The sequence below is a fragment of the Sciurus vulgaris genome, assembly GCF_902686455.1.
Source record: "Sciurus vulgaris genome assembly, chromosome: 8".
NCBI lineage: Eukaryota > Metazoa > Chordata > Mammalia > Rodentia > Sciuridae > Sciurus > Sciurus vulgaris.
The window spans coordinates 133,821,115-133,843,079 of NC_136468.1; the positions used below are offsets into that span (position 1 = coordinate 133,821,115).

Sequence of the window (21,965 nt, forward strand, 5' to 3'; positions counted from 1 at the left end):
TAGATGGACACAATACCCTTATTTTGTTTATTTTATTTTATTTTTTTTTTTTTATGTGGTGCTGAGGATTGAACCCAATGCTTCACACGTTAGGCAAGTGCTCTACCACTGAGCTACAGTCCCAGTCCTAATACATTTTGTTTTATGTCAATTAAAACAAATTAAAGTTTTTCTAATTCTTCAAAAAAGGGACAAAAATTTAAAAAGTGGCCTTTGGACAGACCTCAGGGCAAAAAGTAGCACACTGCCTGTTCAGAAGAGACTCAATGTCAGTGCCCAGTTGTCTCTTCTACCAGGTGACACAAATAGTAAAAATCCCAGCAATTGCCCCAACTACAATAATCAGACCAAACACAAAGTAGTCAGAAACAGGGGAAACTGTCAAACATAAAATGCACTTTTGGGGACTAGGGGTGTAGCTCAGTGGTAGTGTGTGCTTTGCAAGCACAGGTCCCAGGATCAATTGAACACACCAAAAATAAATAAATGTAATTTAGGATATTTACTATAGCTACATTTCCTAGTTATCAGTCTGAACACTGACTGCACAAGAATCACCTTTTTAATGATTTCCCCCCACCCCCAAGGTACTAGGGATTGAACCCAGGGATGCTCTACCACAGAATATGCCCCCCAACCTTTTTTTAAATTTTGAGACAGGGTCTCACTAAGTTGCCCAAACAGGCCTCAAACTTGTGATCCTCCTCCCTCAGCCTCTCCAAAAAGCTGGGATTACAGGCATGCACAACCATGCCAGGCTTTGTTATGATTTTTTTTTTAAATTTTTTTAGTTGTAGATGGATACAATACCTTTAATTATTTTTATGTGGTAGTGAGGATCAAATGCAGTGCCTCACATGTGCTAGGCAAGCACTCTATCACTGAGCCACAACCCCAGCCCCTGTTATGATCTTTTAAATCCCTAGAACTACTGGATCAGAATCTGCAAGGGACTGGGGAGATAGCGCAATTGGTTAAGTGCTTGCCTTATAAGCACAGGGCCCTGGGTTCGATCCCCAGCACCAAATAAAAAAAGAATCTGTAAGAATGCTTATGTGAACCTCTACATTTAAACCAACACTCACTCACTCTCTCTCACCCATACTCACACTCACACACACACACACACACACACACTCCAAGTCATTCTGCTCTCAGATGGTTTCTGGAAGCTCTGTGGTTTATTAATTAAAGAAAGAAGAGTTTTCCCCTTGCTCAAAAATTTGAAATCACTATGAGCTACTACAAACTCTATAAGTCACTTTTATCAATTATTCTTTCTACACTCTGCCCTAAATTGACAACTGTTTGTTTTTGGTTATAATATTCATGAAGTTTTAGAAGTAGATGTTTTTAAAATGTTTTATAAAATTTATAAAATGCTGCCTGACAACAATAAACAGTTGCCCAAGACAACTATATGGTATTTAAAAAGGTAGAGGGCTGAGGGTGAAGCTCACTGGTAAAGTATTCACATGGGCCTGGGTTTGATCCTCAGAACCACAAAAGAAAAAAAGGAAAGAGAGTGAATGCTCTAAACCCAGCTCTTACAGAAAATGCTCAGCCTAATGCCTGGCATGTAAAAGGAGCTCAATGAACGGAGGCAGAAATGAATGAACGGAAGAAATGAAGACAGAAAAGAACAAGGGAGGAAGAGAGGGAAGAAGCAAGGCAGGAGAAAGGGAAGGAGGATGAATTAATAACTCCCAACAACACAGACATTTAAGGCAGAGAGGGTATAAACAATCAATCTATGAACCATAACTTATTTTAACCAACAACTCAATTGACAGCAAATAGTTTTAAATAAAACCAATTAAACCTAAGAAAATCTGTCTGCATACAACTTTTTCATGATTTAAAAAGGCAACTAGGACAACAGAATTAAATCTTGTGTGCTACCTAAGTTTTACTCAATTAAATCATGCTCCATAAAGATGCAAAGTTAGGACTGGGGTGATAGCTCAGCTGGTAGAGTGCTTGAGTTTGATCCCCAGTACCACCAAAAAAAAAAAAAAAAAAAAAAAAAAAAAAAAAAAAGATGCAAAGTTAATTTTCCTTTTAGACAGGAGGGGAAAGAAAATCCAGTAAACATAAGATGATGATATTACCTTTATTTCTACATAGTGAAAGTGCAATCTCAGAATTGTTACTCAAAGGGCGCCGTTTTCCTTTCCCTACAAGCTCTGTGTTTACAAAGGTTCCATTCCCACTGTGATCCTCTATGTAGGCGATGTAAGAGTTTTTAGGACCCATTTCCTAAAATAGAGAACATTTTATGTCAAAGCTTAGCAGCCGGGATGTATAGTTGGAAGACATCCAAGAGCAATGACTAGATTACCAGCTCTCCCAAGTACACGGATATTGGTCACTTACCCTGAAAATCCGGAAGTGCTTCTTGCTATACGTCCGGTATTTATTTGTCCTTTTCAGTAGTGGTTCATCGAAACAATAGTCACAGCTTTTATCCCTCCCAAACCAGTAGCTGTCATTAACACACTCTGTAAAACAAAACCACATGCCAGAAACTGTTAAATGTCAACTATTGACACCTTTAAAAAATTGCCCATAATATCTACTTGTAGGAAAACAGCCTGAGGTAGCAATCATAAATTTGATTATCAAAATTTTATAAGATTAAAAACTGGAGGGGTAGCTCAGTGGTACAAGGCATGCTTAGCATACTCAAGGCCCTGGGTTCAATCCCCAGCAGCATCTCCCACCTCTACCCCCAATATAAAATAAATAAAAAACTTTGCATGTTGGGGAACACAAAATTCTACAACAATGATTTAATAAGGGATGTCTTATATATAACCATGAGGCAAAAAGTAGTCATTAAAACTTCTCTTAATAATTTGTAATGACTTGAGAAAATACCATGTAATAACTTTCTGCTCATTACTGTCCTAAGGCTTCCTATCATATTTAGTATAAAAGCTACACTTTTACTTATGGCCCACTTGACACTCAGGATCTGTATTCGCCACCATTCCAATGTTACTTTGCTATTCTATTCCTCTGCTGGCTGCACCCAGCCCCACTTGCCAGAAGCAATTTGCTTTGTGCCCTTTCCCCAAATACCTGAAAGGCTCATTCCTTTTGCTTTTTGTGTCTGGCCTCAAATATCATCTCTCATTCAGTTTTCTATGTAAGCAGACCCCCACTTCACCACCCACTTGTTAGGATAATGATATCCTGCTTTATTTCGCTCTACGTATGGGCCGTAAGTGGAAGTTATCTTGATTATTTGTACATCGTATCCCCCACCTGATAGAACATAAAGTCTTGGAGGGCAGACATAGGACTCTTGTTTAAGAATGCAGCTCCAGCTAAGTACAGTGGTGCTCACCCATCATCCCAGAGACGTGGAGGACGGCAAGTTTAAGGCCAGCCTGGGCAACTTACTGAGACCCTCAGCAATTTGGCAAGACCCTCAGCAACTTAGCAACACCTTATCTCAAAATAAAAAATAAAGGGGATGAGGTCGTGGCTCAGTAGTAGAGCACTTGCCTAGCATGTGTGAGGTACTGGGTTCGATTCTCAGTGCTACATATAAAATAAATGAATAAAATAAAGGTTCATCAACATCTAAAAAAATTTTTTTAAATAAAAATAAAAAGGACTAGGGATGGTGGTAAAGCACCCCTGGGTTCAATCCCCAGTAATAAAGAAGAAAACAAATTAAAAATACAGCTCCAGCACCAAGGACAATGTAGGTAATTACGATTTGGGAAAATTATCAGCAATTCACATCACGAAGGACTAACCTCCCCAATAAAGGTAAAGTTTCTATTAATTAATAGAGACAAACCAGTAGAAAAAGAGAAAAAGATATGAAGAAACAATTTACAAGAAAAAAATATAAATGGGGCTGGGGTTGTAGCTCAGTGGTAGAGCGCCTGCCTAGCATGTGTGAGGCACTGGGTTTGATTCTCAGCACCACATAAAAATAAATAAAATAAAGGCATTGTGTCCACCTGCAACTAAATATATACACATGTATATATATAAATGGCACAAACGTGAAAATATGGCCAAACTAACTCAATACAGGAAAATTTTAAAACCAAAAATATATTAAGTATCTATGTTTTACCTTCTAGATTAATAAAAAGCAAAAAGTCTCATGCTACAGTGTTAGTGAGAGGTCTGGGGAAGCAGGGGTACTTTGTACACTGACAATAGGAAGAACATAATTTATACAAATTGTATACAATGGTCTGGAGAGAATAGGTTGACAAGATCTATCAAAATTACACATGTAGTTACTTCATATCCACAAAGATGGCTATAATTAAAAAAAAAAAAAAAACAGAGGCTGGGACTGGGGTTTGTAGCTAAGTGGTAAAGCACTTGTCTGGTATGCAAGAGGCCCTGGGTTCAGTCCCCAACACCAAAAGAGACTTAACAATTATACTCTTAAGTATATACGCAAAGAACTAGAAACAGGTACTCAAAAGAAATCATTGTTATCTGAATTTAAAAAAAGAGAGAAGAAAGAAATCATTCTACCGGGCTAGGTAAGTTGCCCACGCCTGTAATCCCAGTGGCTCAGGAGGCTATGGCAGGAGGATCACAAGTTCAAGGCCAGCCTCAGCACCTTACTGAGGCCTTAATCAATTTAGCAAGACCCTGTCTCAAAATAAAAAATAAAAAGGTTTCGGGGTGTGGCTCAGTGGTTAAGCACCCCTGAGTTCAATCCCCAGTACCCTTCTCCGCAAGAAAGGAAGATTAAAATACTTCCACATGCCGCAACATGCATGAATCTTTAAAACATTATGCAAATACAACCTATTCAAAAAATTAAATGAAACCAATCATTTAAAAGGAGTGCCCAGGGCTGAGGTTATAGCTCAGTGGCAGAGTACTTGCCTAGCATGTGTAAGGCACTGGGTTCGATCCATTGCACCACATACAAAAATAAATAAAATAAAGGCATTGTGTCCATCTACAACTACAAAATTTTTTTTTTTTTTTTTTAATTAAAAAGGAGTGTCCAGCCCAGTGAGGACGATGATGGTGTAAGACCTTGGCCCCTCTGCCTGTGCCAGAGGAGGAGACAACCACAGGATGTTTGTTCACTGCAGTTTTACTTTCTGGAGCAAAAACTGGGAACCCAAACTGATGGAATCGGGCACTACTTACTAGGAAACCTATACCTGTAAATGTCAAAGTTATAAAAGATGAAACATTTCAGGTCAATAACTTGATCTCCCCATAACACTGGAGAATCAAATAAAACCTGGTGCAAGCAGAAGGGAAGAAAATTTAAAGCAGAAATAAATGAAATTAAGAACATATAAAAACATTTAATCCAAACATCGGTTCTTTGAATAGATCAACAAATTGACAAATCTTGGATGGCTTGACCGTAGACTGACCAAGAAAAGAGGAGTCAAGACTCATATTACTTAAATAAAAATAATTATAATAAAAAAAAAAAAAAAAAAAAAGCAAGGGCTGGAGTTGTAACTCACTGGTGGAGCGCTTGCCTAGCACATGTGAGGTACTGGGTTCAATCCTCAGCGCCACATAAAAATAAAAAAATAAGATAAAGGTATGGTGCTCACCTACAACGAAAAAAAGGACAAGACTCAAATTTACAAATTTACTAAATTTACTAAAAGGATTTAAAAAGGAGAATAATATGAACAATTGCACAGCAATATTACAATATTAGGTGAAATACATATTGAAATGCACGAAAATCTAAAGAGATAAAAACTACTAAAACCAGCACAAGAAGAAAATATTAACAGACTCATAAAAGCAAAGAAATGGAATTAGGGGCTGGGGTCATAGCTCAGTTGGTAGAGCACTTGCCTAGCACATGTGGGGCACTGGGTTTGATCCTCGCACCACATCAAAAATAAACAAATAAAATAAAAGGTATTAGGTCCACCTACGACTAAAAAAAGAAAGAAAGAAAGAAATGGAATTAGTAATCAAAACACTTCCAACACAGAAAAGCCCATTGCCAGCTGGGTTCACTTTTAATTCTCCTAAACATTTAAAGAATACCAATTTGGCCGAAAAATCAAGGACATCACAAGAATACTACCAACCAATATCTCTTATGAATGCAGGTGCAAAAATCCTCAATAAAATAGTACCCAACTAAATCTAACAACTTTTTTTTTTTTTAATTATATATAGATATATAGACAGAGATAGAGAGCCAGGTGGGGTTGATGTACACTATAGTCCCAGCAACTCAGGGGGCTCAGGGAGAGGATAACAAGCTTATAAGCTCAAGACCAGTCTAGAGGCTGGGGAGATAGCTCAGTCGGTAGAGTGCTTGCCTTGTAAGCACAAGGCCCTGGGTTCCATCCCCAGCACTGGGGAGAAAAAAAAAAAAAAAAACCAGTCTAGGCTACAGCAGAAACTCTTACCTTCAAACTAACAGGTAAACAAAAGATTGTACGTGATTGAGAACCCAGGGAAGCATGGTTCATTTAATATCTGCAAACCAACTAAGGTAATACACAGTAACAATAAAACACCAGACCAAAAAACCACACCATCTCAACAGACACAGAAGAAATTTTTAACAAGTCCAACAGCCCTTCACAATAAATTTAAAAAAAAAGGAAGAAAGAAAAGAAAAAACTACGAATAGAAGGGCACTTTCTCAACCTGAGAAAGGGCATTCATGAAATACCCAGAGATATCATACTTCACAGTGAGACTGCAAACTTTCCCCCTAATATCAGAAACAAAACAAAGATATCTGTTCTCACCACTTTGAGCACATTCTATTAGAGAAGACTGATACACAAAAATCACTTGTATTTCTACATAGCAGCAATGAACAAACCTAAAATGAAATTCAGAAAAGAATTCCATTTAAAATAACAAGTAATAAAACATTTGGAGCAAATTTAACAAAAGAAGTGCAAATCTTATACTCTGAAAACTACAAAACACCATTGAAAATAATTTAAAGACCTATATAAATGTTTATGGAATGGAAGACTTAACATTGCTGGCCTGGGGATCTGGCTCAGTAGTAGAGTGCTTACCTAGCATGTGTGAGGTCCTGGGTTCAATCTCAGTACCACAAAGAAAAAAAGGGAAAACTTAATATTGTAAGGCGATACTTTCAGACCCATCTATAATTCAACACAATCCCTATAAAAACCCCAATTATATTTGTTTACAGAAATGAACAAGCTCACACTAAAATTTTTAGCAAAATACAAAGACCAAGAAAAGTCAAAATAATATTGAAAATTAAGCACAAATTTAAAAGATTCTGCCAGGTGCAATGACATATCCCTGTAGTCCCAGTGACTCAGGAGGCTAAAACAGAGGATCCGAAGTTCAAGGCTAGCCTCAGCAACTTCTAAATTTAATATTATACCAGGTGTGGCAGAACATTCATGTAATCCCAGTGACTTGGAAGGCTAAGGCCAGGAGGATCACAAGTTCAAAGCCAGCCTGGGCAACCTAGCGAGACCCTGGCTCAAAATAAAAAATAGCCGGGCATGGTGGTTCATGCCTATAATCCCAGCAGCTTTGGAGGCCAAGGAAGGAGGGTCACAAGTTCAAAGCCAGCCTCAGCAACTTAGCAAAGCCACAGGCAATGTGGTGAGACCCTTTCTCAAAATAAAAAATAAAAAGGGCTGGGAATGTGGTTCCACGGTTAAGCACTCCTGGGTTCAATCCACAATACCAAAAACAAAAATAAATTACAACAGGTAGTCAATAAAAGAGCCATCTAGTCAACAGAAGAGGCATCCCTATTTTGAACAGCTCTGAAGCTATTATCAAACCACATCAGGGGTTAACTGATGTGATATGATGATATCTTCAACTTTGCATGAATCTGCCTTTTTCTAAAGGGTCTTCAGCTCTCTTGGGATTTTCAGAAGGACAGCACATTGCAAATGTCCCATTCATATTTGTTGAGAGAATAAATGAAGGGAATCCAAGCAAGGAAAAGCCAGTGCACTAATTACCAATGCCTCTGTTTTTTCCTTCATCACCTTCAAACTCCAGAATCATTCCAGAAGTGTCCTGAGCTTTGTGCTGCAACAACCTTCTGTAATTGGTTTTCTGAACAGTGAATAATACTATACAACAAAGGTCTTACCAAGATTGGTGAATCCATCCTGAAGGGCCCATAATCGAGCCCAAGGGGCAGGGACAGGCTCCTCAGGTTCTTGGTCCTCGGGAATAGAATAGAGTTCCTGAGTGGACACTGTCTCTAAGGAGCTCAGGGTCCCAGAGCTGGAGTGAGAGGACTGGCTGGAGGTGGGCACCGTGCTGGTGGAAGAGCTGGATGTGCCTTGGGACTGTGAAGACCCATGGGATTGTGAGGAGAGGCCTTGGGACTGAGTGAAGCCACCTTGGGACTGTGGACAGGCACCACTGCCATGGGCCTGAGAGGAGACGCTGCTGTGGGACTGCTGACTCTCTGCATCCGTCTCTCGAGACATCACGACCTCAAAAAGTTAAGTGTCCAACAATAAGGTGAATGTCAAGGAGCAAGGCTTAAAGTTCAAGAGTAAAGAACTGGCATATTACAATGACAAAAAAATAAAAGAAAAATCCAGGGCAAGCGTGCTCTGCAAAAATTAATCCTAACAGTACACCTCTGGTTCTTCTGGGCTGAGCTTTCCGTAAGATCACTTTCACTGGATCAGCATTTTGTCTAATAGCTATAAAGCACAGGAGAAAATACCAAAAAAAAAAAAAAAAAAAAAAAAAAGTTATTTGAAGACTATAAATAAACAAATAAACAAAAAGCAATGAAATTGAATTGGGGGGGCTCCAATTTTTGAAAATTAGAAAACAAATGCATTAATATAATCAACAATGCATTTAAATTTCATGTATATTTTGAAAGGGAAAGAAGAGGAAGGATCAGGTGACATGAGATACAAGACAGGTAAGAAGACACCGTACAGTAACTCCATTTACCACTTCAGAGGAATCATTTTCAAAAAATGTCCGTGATTCTCTCGCTGGAGAATGCCCTTATACACAGGGTATTCTCCAGTAGGGTTGGAACCATGTCCTACACAAATCCACCTACCCCTTTTGGATGCTAAATAACTACGGGGCTCAATGTTACAGCATCCAAAGACTTTCCAGCCTTGATAGAATCTTAAAGGAACCATTGTTTGGATCACAGGACTCCAACCCTTGAATTCACTTGACAGACTGAAAACAGAACCACCAGTAAAGCCAAAGAAAATTTCAATAACCTAATCAGACTTTCCTCTTTTAAAATAAAAAGGTACATTTCCTCCTTCCCACACTCCAAACTGATAAATGGGTATACTCACACTAACTGCATTTACACAGCTTTCAATAAACAAAGGTCCAGATGAGTTTTCCTTAAAACATGCCAGGAAGGTGAGGCCACACCTGAATCTACTACTCCAGGACCTGCTGGTCTAATACTGCCTCTGCCAGGCTGGGTCCTTCCGTAGTTTCCCTGCCCCCGCCACGCCAAAACCTGGAAATGGAACCCAGGGTCTCATGTATGCTAAGCATGCACTCTACCACTACGCTACATTCCCAGCCCCTCTGCAGCTCTGCTGAGCAATAAGCAGTACTTCACCCTGACAAGTAGTGACCTTTGATAAATCACCTCTTTCCTCATTTGAAAAAAGTAGATAAATCCTGAGGATTAACTGAGGCAATGCATGTAAAACTCCTCCCCTCAAAATTGAGAGTTATGCTTAGTAAAGACCAGTGGTGAGTGAAAAAACAAAGTGAATGCAGCAAATCTCCAAGACTGTGAACAGAATTTCAATCCCAAAGAAACCACAAGGCCTTCCAAGTACCACACAACCTTTTTTTTCGAAACTGAGTCCCAACGAGGGCTGGTCCTCTCCTATCCATTCCTTGACACTTCATGCCACACACTAAACTTATGGACACTCAGAATATCCTAACTGCGTTTCCAGTTCCTGCAGCGCCTAGTTGCAGGTTCTCAAGAAGTATTTTAGAGATTGAATCTAATTATTTAGCAATAATTACTAAAGTTTATAGACGCCTTTACAAAGTAACTTGGCTCTAGCATTGACGAGCACAACTCTTTCTTTCTCATCCTGTTCATCAAGGCCTGTTTCAACTTGCAGTAACAGAGAAAGTGAATATCACCTCCAAGATTAGTTACAAAGGAAGAATGTCGCCCCCGCACTCTCCCCTCCGGATCAAAAAAAAATCCAGAAATGCGGAAGCTCGGGAGCCTCCACTTGCTAAGACCCTGAGAACGGGACTCGAACCCCCAAACACCCAGGATAAGTTTTCCCACTATGACTCACCGCGTGAGCCCACCTGAAGCCGCAAATTTCCCGCAGCCGCAGCGAGCAGAGTGGCGCTAAACCTGCAGATACAAACTCCACCCTCAGCCAATCAAAACGCCCTCCGCCACATCCCGACCAATGAGGAGCAGCAGATGTGGCCGCCGCGCACGGCCTCAATGCTTGCTGGGAATTGTAGTTTAGAACTCAGAGCGGGACTCAGCGTCCAAGTTTCCCCGCAGGTGACCCCGCCCCCTCAGCTCTCCAACCAATCAGCAGCACTCGTGTGTTCGGCCACTGTCTCGGCTCGTTCCCCAACAGGTGATCGCGGCGAGATAGGCCGCGGACCAGATGTGGGGCGGGAGGGTCCAGGTGTTATTTCGGCTATGGGGGTTACGGTCGGCAGGGGTCCCCGGAAGGAGACTGTTAAGCTGCAGTGCTGCGTCGGAAAAGGGAAGCAGTTCTCTGAGGTGTTGGAACTGCGGCGGCCCAGGGGGCCCCGGGCCGGGGGACGGGTTCTTCTGCCAGCAGTGCCGCGCGCTGCAGCCGCCTGACCCCACTCGAGACTACTTCAGCCTCATGGACTGGTACGGAGGGCGGTTTCGGGACGAGAGGGACGTCGGGGGCTGGCCTGCGTGAGGGGTGGGCCGACCAGGCTTGGGAAGGAGAAGGCCGGGCTGACCAGATAGGTGGGTGGAGCCTTAGGGAGCAAGGTCGGGGAGGGGTCTCCCAGGGAGAGGAAATTGAGGGGCGGGGATAAGGGAAGGGGCGTTTGAGAAGGGAGAGGAAAGCGGAGAGGCCCGGAATGGAGGAAGTCGAGGGTTCCTGGGGCGGGAGGCTTGAGGGTCAGAGGCTGGAGAAGGGAAAACGAGAAGCCTTCTCTATCCCTTAGAGAAGGGATAGGCTCAGGAAGGTTGAAGTTGATTTGTGACTTTTAAAAAATAAGTACCGAAGTGTAGTCCAAGGTTAGAGAGTAAAGGTCGGGCATGTGGCTTGGTGGTAGAGCACTTGCCTAGCACCCCCGACGCCCTGGGGGCACCGCGAGGGCTGGGGGAAACTATACTCATGAAAGTAAAGACAAAAAAATGTTGTGGGCAAGACCTAAGGGCAAAATGGGAATTGGAAGAAGGGGGGTCCAATGGTGTTTCCTCCCTTCTTTCTTCTGAAGATTGAGTAGCCCGGAAAAGTGAGGTAGTGTGGGTAGAGCTGAACTGGAAAGCAAATAGGGCAGGTTCTGGGAGTTGAAAGAGAAGGGGATTGAGTTAAAGTGGGAGACCAGGATGAAGAGACCTGCACGCTGGAAAGATAGGTTAGATTTGGGAATGATCGCCCCATCCCCTAATCCGCTCTCCCCAGTCACTGAGCACTTATGATGGACTGTAGTAACCCGGCCCTTTAAGTTGTCAAGTTTCCAATCTTGCCTCCCATCTCAGCGTCTTTGCACTTGAAGTTCTTTCTGCCGGATGACACTTTTCCTCTGATCTTTGATCACTCAGCAATATCATTCAGGTTTAGCTCAAATGTCAACTTCCTCCACACCTTGCCACCTTCTCTGACCCTGTTCAGCTTTCCTTCAAAGCACCTACCACCTTTAGAAATTATCTAAATGATATAACATATAAATATGTTCATTGCATCTTCCAAGAGTCAGTCCCATCTTAGATAAATCTGTAAACATCTGTGACATGAATTTCATCTCCCAATTTCCTTCCAGCAACCGTTCCTTCAGAGTTGACACCACAAAACTGCAGAACAGGTTTCAGCAACTACAGCGTCTTGTCCACCCAGATTTCTTCAGCCAGAGATCTCAGGTAGTTTATTGACCACCCTCATATTCCACACACACCTATATACTGGGTGGGTGGAAGTGGCCTGTGGTCATGTGATTATCAGGGACAAAGTTAGACTTCCAGCTCCACTCTGTTGCAGTGGGACCCCAACCAGATAGGCCCTGGAAATATCATTTACTTATAGCCTTTGTCTGACTACACAGACAACTTAGACCCCATGAGCTAAAAGTAAGACACTTCACCCAACACCAGTTCTACTTTGGCCACTTCCTTAGGTGCCTGCCCATTGACCTATTATAAAAGTTTGTGAACATAAGAAGGCCAGTTTCAATGGTAGTAAGACTGTCTTCTTCTCTATTAACAGACTGAAAAGGACTTCTCAGAGAAGCATTCAACCATAGTGAATGATGCCTATAAGACCCTTCTGGCCCCCCTGAGCAGGGGACTATACCTTGTAAGGTGATTTCTCAAACCTTCTATGTGTAACTTCCCCTATATTCAGCAGAAGTATGCTTGAGACCTTAGCAATTTCAGGAACCCAGTGGTATATAGTCTCAAAGATTTTACACAATGGGGTTGGGGATTTAGCTCAGTGGCAGAGCACGAGGCCCTGAGTTCAGTCCTCAGCCCTGAAAAATAAAACAAAACAAACAAAAAAGATTCTACACAAAGAAAAGAAAAAGACATCACACAAGTGTATTTTTCCAAGTATTCTTTATAAATCTTAATTGCCTCAATTGCATTATTTTAACCATTTTCTATAAATTTTAAGGATTTGATAATGATAGTTTCTAGGGAAGATCGACTTTGGTTTTTTTTGTTTTTTGTTTTTGTTTTTTCAAGAGCATCTTAAAATCCAGAAAATTTTAGAATTGACTAGAAAGTTTACAAACATCTATTTTAAATTCCGAGTGGAGGACTGTCTACCCCAGGGCCACACAGTTCCAGGTAACATAAGGTGGGATGCTATAACAGAACTCTTGTCTCTGTCCAGGCTTTTGACAGCCTACCTCACAAGTTCATTATTGAAACAGATCAAGTGTTCCCCATGAGTGCTATTTTATTTTGATGGGTAAGCAGGATTTATATGACTCTGGCTATAGTTTTTCTAACCAATCTTATTTTCCTTGCTCTGTGCCCCAATAGCTAAAGCTACATGGAGTAGAGATTCCTGAAGGGACAGATTCTGAAATGGACAGTCAATTCCTCATGGAAATAATGGAAATCAATGAAAAACTTGCAGAAGCTCAAAGTGAAGCTGCTGTGAAAGAGATTGAATCCACTGTGCAAGGTAAAAGGAAATGCCATTGAATGCATTTTATTGTCACTATGAGTACTTGTCTGGGATTAAATGAACAAATGGACATGGAGTACACGTTGGGCATTGGGGTTATGGCTCAAGGGTAGAGCACTTGCCTAGCACATTGATCATCAAAAGGAATCAAGGAATATTTTTTTTCTTGATCATACTAAAACCAGTTTTGCCTGGAGGTTAAACTTGCAACAGCTCTAACCCTCTCACAATATGGAAGACAGGGTTTTTTGTTTTTTGTTTTGATTGGGGATGGGAGGGCGGGTACTGGGCACTGAACCCAGGAGTGCTCTGCCACTGAACTACATTCTCAGACCTTCTTATTTTTTATTTTGAGACAGGGTCTCACCAAGTGGCCTCAAACTTGTGATTCTCCTGTCTCAGCCTCCTGAATAGCTCAGATTACAGGCATGTGCCAGTGCACCCAGCTAGAAGGCAGCCTTAAACCAAGAACATAATTATATTTTGTAGATTGCAGTGATCTTTTCTACTCACAATATGATTTAGATACTATTTTTGTCTCTAACAAGGAAAATGGGCTTCAGAAGTTGGCAGAAATGTCCAAGGTCACAAAGCACAAATGGCCAAGGTCACAGAGCAGATATGCAACAGGACAAACCTTGAAATCCTGACCTTCTGATCCTGTGTGGCTTTATTTTTTACTTTATTCCATAGTATATCTACCAGGGTTTTCTAGAAAACCAATAGGACACAGGTAGGTTTATTTGAAGGAGTTGGCTTATTTGATTGTGGGGTATGGCACATCCAAAATCTGTAGAGCAAGCCAGCAAGCTGGAAATTCAGGTCAGATTTCTATGTTAAGTCTTAAAGCAGAATTCTTTCTCTATTTTTATACTTAATGTGTTTACTTGATTAGAGGGAGCCCTCCCACGTTATCAAAGGTAATCTTTACTTAAAGTCAACTGAGAGCTAAGGAGGTAACTCAGTGGTAGACACTTGCTGAGCTTAGGCAAAGCCCTGAGTTTGATCTCCAGCACTGCAAAAAAAATAAACACAGTAAAGTCAACTGATTGTAAATATTAATCACATCTACAAAACACCTTCACAGCATCATCTAGACTGTTGTTGTTTCCTAGTACTGGGGATTGAACCCAGGGGTGCTTTACCACTGAGCTGCATCCCTAGTCCTCTTTGTTCTTTATTTTGAGACAGGTTCTCATTTAGTTGCCCTGGCTGGCATTGAACTTGTGATCCTCCTGCCTCGTTCTGAGTAGCTGGGTTACAGGAGTGTACTCTCATGCCTGGTGTAGAGCAGAGTTTGGTCAACACCCAGGCACTATAGCCTGTCCAAGTTGACACATAAAATTAACCATTCCACATAGAAAAGACTCCCAGGTTCTCATACAGATTATATGTGCTTATGTACTTTCACAAATATTTACAGTCCGCCTACCATGTGTCAAACATTATGCATGACACAGGATACAGCCAGGAACAAAAGACATGGTCTGTGCCTTCACTAAGCTTATGTATTCTGACCCAGTCTGTCTAAACTGAAAGTTACGTGTCTCCTTTCTTTGACTTTCCAGCAAATCACCTGTGCCTCTTCCAGTGTTCCCTCTGTTAATTGAATAACATCATATAGTTGAACAATTATAAACCCTTTGGAAATATCTTTAACAAATTAATTCTCTCTTACCCTCATAGTCAGTCCATCACCAAGTCTTAAAGAGCAACCTAAATGTGTCGCAAATCCATTTACCCATCACTGTTTTCACTGCTATAACACTGTTCCAAATGCCATTCTCTCACCTGGACAACTGCTGTAGCTTCTAACTGATCTGTCTACCTTCAAGCCAGACTTAAGTATTCCTGTCATTGTGTAATCTTTTTGAAACCAAAATTAATCACCATCATTGACCTTGCTTAAACGCTTTAAATGGGAAACCACTGTCCTCAGGTTTAAAATTTATTTTATTTTATTTTATTTTTTTATAAGTTCTCACTATGCTGAATTTCTGAGCTCAGGTGATCCTCCCACCTTGTCATCTCCCAAATAGCTGTGACTACAGGCATATACCATCTTGCCTGGTTTAAAACAAAATTATTTGGGGGCGGGTGAGGGGTGTTTACTGGGGATTGAACCCCAGGGAGCTCTACCACTGAGCTATACATCCAACCCTTTTTAATTTTGAGACAGGATCTCACTAAGCTGTCAGGGATGGCCTTGAATTTGTGATCCTTCTGCCTCAGCCTTCCGAGTCACTGAGGTTATTGGCGTACACTACCATACCTGGCAAAACCAAAATCTTTAGCCTGGCCTATAAGAGCCTGTGTGCTCTGGCCTCTTCTCTCCATTTTGTCCTCTTCACTCCAGACACAGTGGCTTCTAGTTCCTCATCTGTACCAGACACCCTCCTTTCCAGGGCCTGTGCATATGTTGTGGCTACTGCCCCCAAATCCTCATCTGCTCCAGACCCTATCTAAGTTAACTCCTTCAGATCTGAGAGCAGTCGTCCCTCCTTGGAGAATCCTTTCTTGACCTCTGTGCCTTTTGGTAGTGGGTGCCTCTCCTGTATAAGATGAATCACGTTTATAACTGTACAGTCCTGTGTGACATTTGCTCAATATCAGCCTCATCACTAGATTTCTGAAGAAGCAGAACCTGTGCCTGCTTTTTTACTTCCCTCACAACTTCAGTTCACACAACAGTACTCAGAGCATAACAAGGACTCAGGAAATATTTATTAAATGAGTGACTAATAACAAACAAACAAAAAAAATTAGAGACTGTAAAATAAAAGTTGCAGTGAGGAGACTGTCAAGTAGGGACGTGTTAACAGCATTAGGACTGGCCGAAGTGCAGAAAAGAGAGACCCAGAGCATGCAGTCAGAAGACCCGGCTTGCTGTTCCAGAAAGCAGGGCAGCAGGAAGCTCCGAGGGGAAGGAACCTTGGGTTCACTGCCAACACTGCTTCTGACTTATTTGTGTGACCTTGAGCTTCAGTTTCCTCATCTGTAAAACAGACTATTAGTACTGCTTTTTGTAAGGAAATGAGGTAAAGATAAATAAAGCATGTAGGGGTGGGAGGGGTGCAAGAATGGAGGAAGGAGGGACTGTATAGAGGGAAAAGAGGGATGGGGGGAGGAAAAAATAACAGGATGAATCAAACATCATCACCCTATGTGAATGTATGATTACGCAAATGGTATGCTGTTACTCTGTGTACAAACAGAAACAACATGCATCCCATTTGTTTACAATAAAAATAAATTTAAAAAAAATAAAGCATGTAAATACTTAGTCTAGCTCTTGACTTTGAGCATGTAGAACTGACCTTAATTTAGACTTGAATCCTAAATTTCCTCCCTGACAGGTACCTGTCAGGCCTTGTTCGGTAAATGTACGAGGTCATAGAACCAGTTAGTTTCGGAAGAGAACTTCAGAGCCTCCAGACTCACAGTTCAGTGTTCTTTTCTTGATGCCACTTGCTACCTGAGAGGCACGATTCAGACACTGGGATAGAAGTAAGGTGGCTGGGCTTCTGTTCCCAGCTCCTACAGTTCCCAGTCATGGGACAATTCCCTCAATACCTGTCATTAGCTACCTAGGTGATATGGTATATTCAAAAGTGCTTTGAAAGAAGGCACTGCATAAGGAGCTGTGCCTGGGGTGGTGGCTCAGTGGTAGAGCGCTTGCCTGGCATGTGTGAGGCCCTGGGTTCGGTCCTCAGCACCACATATAAATAAATAAAATAAAAGGTCCATTGACAACTAAAAAAAATTGTTTTAAAAAAGAAAACACTGTATAAATGATTGATACTATTTATATCTGGAAAACTCAGTTTTTGTAAAATTCCTCATTTTCTAATGATGAAACAAAAGAAATATGAGGTAGCCACTCATTTATTTCATTTGGCATTCTCTCTTAAGACAATGTGATCGGAATGTTTTTGTTTTTCCTGGGAGGCTCTATAATTTGCAAGTCATTGCCTAAAACACTTGATGTGCCCTGCTGATAGGTGATGCTCAGGTGCTAATTTTTTCACTAAAATCTGGAAGACTACTTGTTAGAGACAGTAAGGCATCTCCTGTCGCCCTGTGTTAGTCAGCTTTCCATCTCTATGACAAAATACCCAAGGTAATCAGCTTACAAAGAAAAACAGGCTTATTTTGGCTCACAGTTTTAGAGGTATCAGTTTTTTAGGGGGTGGGTACTGGGGATTAAACCCAGGGGTGCTTTGTCACTGAGGTACATCCCCAACCCATTTTTTTTTTTTTTTTTTTTTTTTTTTTTTTTTTTTTGATAGAGGATCTTGCTACGTTGCTTAGGGCCTTGCTAAGTTGCTGAGACTGGACTCAAATTTTTTTATTTTCCTGCCTCCCAAGTTGCTGTATGTACAGGCATGCATCACCATGCCCAGCTGGAAGCATAAGTCCATGTTTGGTTGACCCAGTTGCTTTGGGACTCATGGTGAGGCAGCACATCATGGCAGGAGCATACAGTGGAGGAAGCTAGACACCTCAGGGAAACCAGGAAGCAAAAAGAGTGAAAGAGGAGAGACCAGGGCCCCAAAATCTTGGGCATGACCCACAATGACTTAACTTCTTTCCACTAGGCCTCTCTTCCTAAAGGTTCCACCGCATCCCTATAGGCTAGCAACCAAGCCTTTACTACATGGACCTTTGGGAGGTGCTTATCCAAACTATAGCACTCCCCCTCCCCCTTTTTTAAAATTTGATTCTCTAGCAATTTTATAAACCTTAGTGATTGCCTCTCAGACCTCCATGAGCTAAAAAACAACAGTGTAACCAGGGATAGTGGTGCACGCCTGTAATCACAGCAGCTCCAGAAGCTGAGACAGGAGATGCAAGTTCAAAGCTAGCCTCAGCAATATAACGAGATCCTGTCTCAATATAAAAAATAAAAAGGGCTGGGATGTGACTCAGTGGTTGGGCATCATTGGTTTCAACCCTTGATTTAAAAAAACCAGTGTGACTAGGGTTAGCTAGTGTTGCTTTTTATCTTTTCTTTTTATTTATTTATTTTGGGGAGGGGTACTGGGAATTCAGCCCAGGGGTGCTTTACCACTGAACTACACCCACAGCCCTTTTTATTTTTTATTTTGAGACAGTGCCTCACTAAGTTGCTGAGGCTGGTCTCGAACTTGGGATCCTCCAGGTTCTGAGTAGCTGGAATCACAGGTGTGCGCCACTGCACCTGGCCTGCTACTGCATGAAACAACAGCTGTGGTCAAGGTGTATGCAGACGCAAAGGTTATGAAACCATAACCTTGAATCTAAGCTTCCTGCCCATTTAAATCTGGATGATTACAAAGTGTTGTCTTCATATTATGAGTTTATTTAAAGAGAAAACTAAGATAACGGTTTTGTCTTTCAGCTAAACAGAAAGAATGTACTGACAACGTGAGCAGAGCTTTTGAACAAGGTATTCTACTTCTTGACTTTGTGAAATATGGAAAGACATTTTAAGCATTGAGGCATAACTGTTCATTCAATAAGTAGTTTTTATATACTTATCCTCTGATAGGTACCTGGAAATATAAAATATGCATGAGTCTGTATTTCTGTCTTTAAGGAGTCATAGTCTTGCCGTAGAAACTAACTGAACCAAAAACAGTAATATGCCAATAAAACATTAAATAGGAGGAAAGTACTTCCATTCCACTTTAGCAGGAAGATAGGGTAAGATATAAAAAGTGAAATATTCGAAGTACTAAGAGAAATAACCTATCAGCCTAGAATTCTGTACTGAGGTGTCATCCTTCAAATCTGAAGGGAAAATACTTTCTCAGAGAAATGAAAACTGAAGGAATTTGGTGCCAGCAGACCTGCCTTACAAGAAAAGCTAAAAGGAATTCTTTACAGAAAAGGAAAGACTAGGTATAGCTCAGTGATAGAGCATTTGCCTAATGTGGATGAGGCCCTGGATTTGATCCCCAGCACTGCAGGAAAAAAAAGAAATAGGAGGAAAATGAGATGGGTCAGAAACTTGGGTCTACACAGAGGAAAGATGATTATTGGAAAAGGAGTAAGTGAATGTAAAGTAAATACTTTTCCTTATTCTCAATAGATCTAACAAACAAGTTAGTTCCAAACAGTAATAGAAGCCAAGTGCAGTGGCATATACTTGTAATCTCAGTTAGTCAGGAGGTGGAGGCAGGAGGATCACAAGTTTGAGGCTAGCCTGGGCAACTTAGTGAGACCCTGTCTCAAAAAAGAAAATAAAAGAGACTGGGGGTATAGCTCAGTGGTAGAGATATTCTGGATACAATCCCCAGTATGGGGGATAGGGACAACACCGCCCAGCCACACTCAGTGTCACACCTTTGTAAGCAAGCTGTCTGGGAGGCTGAGACTGAAGGATCACTTGAGCCCATGAGTTCAAGTCCAGCAGGCAACAGTAAGAATCTCAAAAAAAGAGAGAAAAATAAGACGCAGGCTGGGCCGGGATGTGCAGCTTTGTGGTAGAGCACAACAGGCCCTCAGTTTGATTTCCAGTACCACCAAAAAAAACTCAACTATGTATTGCTTACAAGAAATCCACTTTAGATGTAAAACATATAAGTAAAGTAAAGAAGTGAAGAGCTGGAGGCATGGATCAGTGGAGAGCACTTGCCTAGCATTTGTGAGGCCCTTTGTTCAAGCTCCTGCACCATCCAAAAAAAAATTAACCTGATAAAACTGCGGTACATATATTTTACCTTAATTTTTAGATTTGGACATTAAAAATTTTGCCAAATACAGTGGTGCACATCTGTAATCCCAATGACTTGGGAGTCTGAGGCAAGAGGATTACAAGTTCAAAGCCAGCCTCAGCAACTTAGCAAGGCCCTTAGTGAGACCCTGTCTCAAAATAAAAAGGGCTGGGGATATGACTTAGTGATTTAAAGTGCCTCTGGGTTCAATCCCCAGCACCAAAATAAATAAATGCATGCATACCTACATACATAAATACAATAAAATATTTAAAAAGTAAAGATGGCCAGGCATGGTGGCACATGCCTGTAATTCCAGTGGCTTGGGAGTCTGAGGCAAGAGGATCTGGAGTTCAAAGCCAGCCTCAGCAATTTTGTGAGGCCCTAAGCAACTCAATGAGACCCTGTCTCAAAATAAAATACAAAACAGGGTTGGGGATGGGGATTGGCTCAGTGGTTAAGTGCCCCTGCGTTCAAACCCTGGTACAAAAAAAAAAAAAAAACAATTTAAGGAAATAGAACATGGTCTGACAAGCTCATGGTAGGCCCTTTGCTATTACATCTCCCTTTCACAGTAACCACTTTCCTGAATTTTCTGTTAATCATTACATTGCTTCTCTTGATAGTTTTAACCATACATGGATATAATAGTAAATCACTTACTTTTGCATATTTTTCATCTTTGTATAAATAGCATCATACTTTATGTATTCTTCTGTAACTTTTTTTTTCAGTTTAATATTTTCTTTCTTTTTTTTTTTTTTGCGGTGCTGGGGATTGAACCCAGGGCCTTGTGCTTGCAAGGCAAGCACTCTACCAACTGAGCTATATCCCCAGCCCTAATATTTTATTTTCCATATGGGTAGTTGTAACGTCTTCACTTTAGCACTTGTTACATTATTTTGTATTTATCCAAGTCCGTGTTTCTCTACCTCAGCATTACCAGCTTTTTGAGTCTGACGATTCTTTGTCATAAAAGGCTGTCCTTGCAGCATCCCTGTCTTCTACCCACCAGATGCCAATAACACCTCCTTGGTTCTAGCAACCAAAAATGTCTCAAGACATTGTCTAATGTCCCCTTGGAGGCAGTCACCCTCACTTGAAAGCCACCAGCTTAGGGCATCATTCTCAGAGACTGGAAGCCTCCTGAGGACAGCTCTGTACCTTGGCACCAGGTGTTCTAAGGCGTCTTCAGGGTCACCACCATGTGTGTTAGGTGAAAACTGTTAAAACACAGTTCATTTATTGTTTGGGACTGTCCTGAAGAGAATCATTTTCTCTGATCTGGTGCCTTGGTCGCCAGAGTTGGTTTTATTCTTGATTGAAATGAAGCCTGATGTCAGTGTCTCTCTTCTTTTAGACGACTTTGAAAAAGCCAAGGAAATTTTAACGAAGATGAAATACTTTTCAAATGTAGAAGAAAAGATCAAGTTAAAGAAGATTCCCTCTAATTAATTACTCATTTAAAGTTTTAATAATAAATTTCCTGTATTTCTTTTTTGGCTTCTGCTAATTGAAAATAGGAATGCTTTAACCACTTCATCATTTTGTTTCAGTCTGTGGCTCAAGCTTTAATGGATGGCAAAGTTCATTGTGCAGAGGAAACACAGCCAGGTCAGAGCTTGAGCGGCCCCCTCTGCAACTCACTTCATGTAATACCTGATACAATAAGCATCCCACCGGTCAGTGGATGAGGAGGTGGGGAAGGGGCCAATTTGAGGCCCTACCTTTTTCTGTAAATGGCCAGATAGTGAACATTTTAGGCTTCATGGGCTTATATGACCTCTCTTATAACTTCTCAACTCTGCCATTGTAGCACAAAAGCAGCCAAGACAATGTTTAAACAAATGGATAAGGCCAGTATTTCAGTCAAACTTCATCTACCAGAAAAAAAAGAAAAGAAAGAGACAAGGCTTTTATT

At 41.1% G+C, this 21,965-nt stretch overlaps 2 protein-coding genes across 11 annotated transcripts in view; one reads left to right on the forward strand and one right to left on the reverse strand.

The window, feature by feature from the left end:
- Positions 1-10,417, reverse strand: part of CHEK2 (checkpoint kinase 2) — a 37,893-nt gene extending 27,476 nt beyond the window's left edge. The window contains exons 1-6 of one of the 6 annotated variants that reach the window (XM_079151358.1): positions 10,284-10,417; positions 9,297-9,469; positions 9,099-9,171; positions 8,099-8,449; positions 2,377-2,501; positions 2,112-2,259 (exon numbers count right to left, since the gene is read on the reverse strand). In XM_079151358.1, coding sequence (XP_079007484.1) covers positions 2,112-2,259; positions 2,377-2,501; positions 8,099-8,444 — 619 coding nt within the window. In that variant the 5' untranslated portion in view covers positions 8,445-8,449; positions 9,099-9,171; positions 9,297-9,469; positions 10,284-10,417. Of the gene's footprint in view, positions 1-2,111; positions 2,260-2,376; positions 2,502-8,098; positions 8,667-9,098; positions 9,172-9,296; positions 9,470-10,283 lie in introns of all 6 variants that reach the window. The other 5 variants (XM_079151359.1, XM_079151356.1, XM_079151360.1 and 2 more) reach the window with 5 other exon arrangements.
- Positions 10,418-10,480: 63 nt separating this feature from the next.
- Positions 10,481-21,546, forward strand: HSCB (HscB mitochondrial iron-sulfur cluster cochaperone). Of its 5 annotated transcripts, XM_079151445.1 has the most exons (6): positions 10,503-10,849; positions 11,977-12,073; positions 12,417-12,506; positions 13,199-13,343; positions 18,727-18,774; positions 21,405-21,546. In XM_079151445.1, the coding sequence occupies exons 1-6, from the start codon at positions 10,614-10,616 to the stop codon at positions 21,497-21,499; spliced, it is 711 nt and encodes a 236-aa protein (XP_079007571.1). In that variant the 5' UTR covers positions 10,503-10,613; the 3' UTR covers positions 21,500-21,546. The 5 variants fall into 5 exon arrangements, with proteins under 5 accessions (XP_079007572.1, XP_079007573.1, XP_079007571.1 ...); XM_079151446.1 differs by lacking the exon at positions 18,727-18,774 and having other exon boundaries at positions 10,481-10,849; XM_079151447.1 differs by lacking the exon at positions 12,417-12,506 and having other exon boundaries at positions 10,481-10,849.
- Positions 21,547-21,965: the final 419 nt, after the last annotated feature.